General features: G+C 47.5%; 1 protein-coding gene across 1 annotated transcript in view; it reads right to left on the bottom strand.

Annotated features, from left to right (window-relative positions):
- The window catches only part of LOC116222324 (juxtaposed with another zinc finger protein 1-like), an 8,534-nt gene extending 5,776 nt beyond the window's left edge, over positions 1-2,758 (bottom strand). Inside the window, exons 1-2 of the mRNA XM_031575962.2 lie at positions 2,744-2,758; positions 345-543 (exon numbers count right to left, since the gene is read on the bottom strand). Coding sequence (XP_031431822.1) covers positions 345-543; positions 2,744-2,758 — 214 coding nt within the window. The remainder of the gene's footprint in view (positions 1-344; positions 544-2,743) is intronic.

Here is a 2,758-nt window from a genome sequence, read left to right as displayed (position 1 = left end):
TCGCTGACGTGCACTTCACGAGAGAATCAGTAGAATGGTCATAATTCTATGTATCATTGATTGGCTACAGTTGATTGGCTACAGCTACAGCTACAGTCTTTGAGTAGTCTTGTGAGTTTTATAGTCTCATATTGCAATGCGTTTGTCAGGAGATGAAAAAATGTTAAAAGTAGTATATGATTATTTCACACAGAGGGAGACGGAGCTGACCTCCGGAGGGGTTTGTTTGTGGATCTAAGGAGGCGGAGCTCAGCTTCGGAGCGCTCCGGCCCAATTTAACCTCTGTGTGTATACATGTGTGTGTGTGTGTGTGTGTGTGTGTATGTGTGTGTGTGTGTGTTTACCTGTGGGTGTGCTGCTCCTGAATGAGGATGAGGGCGTTATGGGGGGGGTGACCGGGGGGGTGAGGTTGCCACTGGTGTGGCGTGGGGGCGTGGCCAGGTTGCCGCGGGCGATACTGGATGTCAGAGACAGAGAGAGCTTGGGCTGAACCTTCTTCTTCAAACACTCATGTTCCCCGCCGCGCCCGCTTCTGTCATGAACCTACACAACACACACCACACACCACACACACACACACAGCACACACAAAGAGAGAGGAGAGAGAGAGAGAAGAGAGAGGGAGGGAGATGCCACCACACACACACAACACAACACAGAACACACACACACAACCACAACATCAGAGAGAGAGAGGAGGGAGACTGCCAGCACACACACACACACACAACGCTGATGTTACTCTAAAAACCTCTTTCACTGGCCATTCTTGATTCAATCCCCAAAAACTACAACTATGGCCCAGGGGTCCATCCAGAGCACACACACACACACACACACACACACACACACACACACACACGCAACAAATACAGACACACAACACACAAACAACAACACAAACACAACACACAAATGCAGACACTACACCACTACAAATGCAGACACCACACAAAGCAGACATCACACACAACACACACAAAATGCAGACAGACACACAACAGCACACACGCCAGAGACACAGACACACACACTCACACTAACTCACTCACACACGCCAAACACACACAGACACACACACACACACACAAATGCAGACACACACACACACACACACACACACACACACAAATGCAGACACACACACAAATGCAGACACACACACACACAAATGCAGACACACACACACACAGCACCAGACGACACAGACACACACACTCACACTAACTCAGACACACGCCAAACACACACAGACACACACACACACAGACACACACAGACACAGACACACACACTCACACTCAACACACACACAGACACACACACACACACAGACAGACACACACACACACACAAGACACAGACACACAGACAACACACACACACACACACACACACACACACACACACACACACACACACACACACACACACACACACACACACACACGCACACACACACTGAACCCCGGGAGCTGCGTTGCCCACCCAGCCAGCAGTGCAGTGCTAAGGCTGTAAAAGTGTTTTGGTGAGCGCGCATCATAAAAATGAAATGTTCACACACACAGTTAAATCTGGAGTAGAGTTCACAGATTAAACTTCAACCACATCAAGGCACCACTTATATGTGTTATCACTGTGTGTGTGTGTGTGTGTGAGAGAGGAAGAAAGAGAGGGAGAGAGAGAGAGAGGGAGAGAGAGAGAGAGAGAGAGAGAGAGTGGGAGTGGGAGAGGGAGAGAGAGAGGGAGAGAGAGAGACAGATGGAGAGAGAGAGAGAGATAGGTAGAGAGAGAGAGAGAGAGAGAGAGAGAGAGAGAGAGAGACTCACCTGTTGATGTAACTCAGGGCGACGTAGGTGGGTTGCTGCAGCTCCTGTTTCTCCAGGACACGAGGATCTGTGTCTGCACACACACACACACACACACACACACACACACACACACACACACAACACACAGTATTAACACAGAGCATTAACACACACACGTCTCTGTGTCTGCAGATACACTCACACATTAACATACAGCATTAACACACACATTAACATACAGCATTAACACACACACACACACACGCATAGTATTAACACACACACACACACACACACAGTATTAACATACAGCATTAACACACACACACACACACACACACACACACACATATTAACACTGACAGCCACAGATAAGCATTACACACACATTAACACAAACACAAACATTTAACACAGAGAAACAAAGAAAAGGATATTTAAACAAACACAACACAACAATATGGCCAAACTAGCACTAGCTCACAGAAAACATCCTCACACACACACACACATGTGTTTGGAGTACACATAATACAACTACTCCATTGCTGAGAAATTATCAAGGTTCAGCTGCTGACAGTGTGTGTGTTTGTGTGTTTGTGTTTGTGTGTGTGTGTGTGTGTGTGTGTGTGTGTCTACTCTGTTTTTTAGATTCTGTTATTTGCGGTAGGTGACACTGGTGCCACTACCAGAAAAAGCACATGGATCATACCACTGTGGTCAACAACACACACACACACACACACACACACACACACACACACACACACACCACACACACACACACACACCATTCCACTGCGGTCCGGCTGCTAGACTAAGCTGGAGCCAGCATCCCCCCCCCCCCCCCACACACACACACTCTGTCTCAGCTGAACCTGTAACTCTCAAAGCAATTAAGTGAACACCATCTTTTGTTTAATTAAAACTACAGCGGCCTTCTCCAT

The sequence above is a fragment of the Clupea harengus genome, chromosome 11 (assembly GCF_900700415.2).
Source record: "Clupea harengus chromosome 11, Ch_v2.0.2, whole genome shotgun sequence".
NCBI classification, from domain to species: domain Eukaryota; kingdom Metazoa; phylum Chordata; class Actinopteri; order Clupeiformes; family Clupeidae; genus Clupea; species Clupea harengus.
The sequence above is the reverse complement of the archived record's forward strand: the minus strand, read 5'-3'. Positions and strand labels throughout refer to the sequence as shown.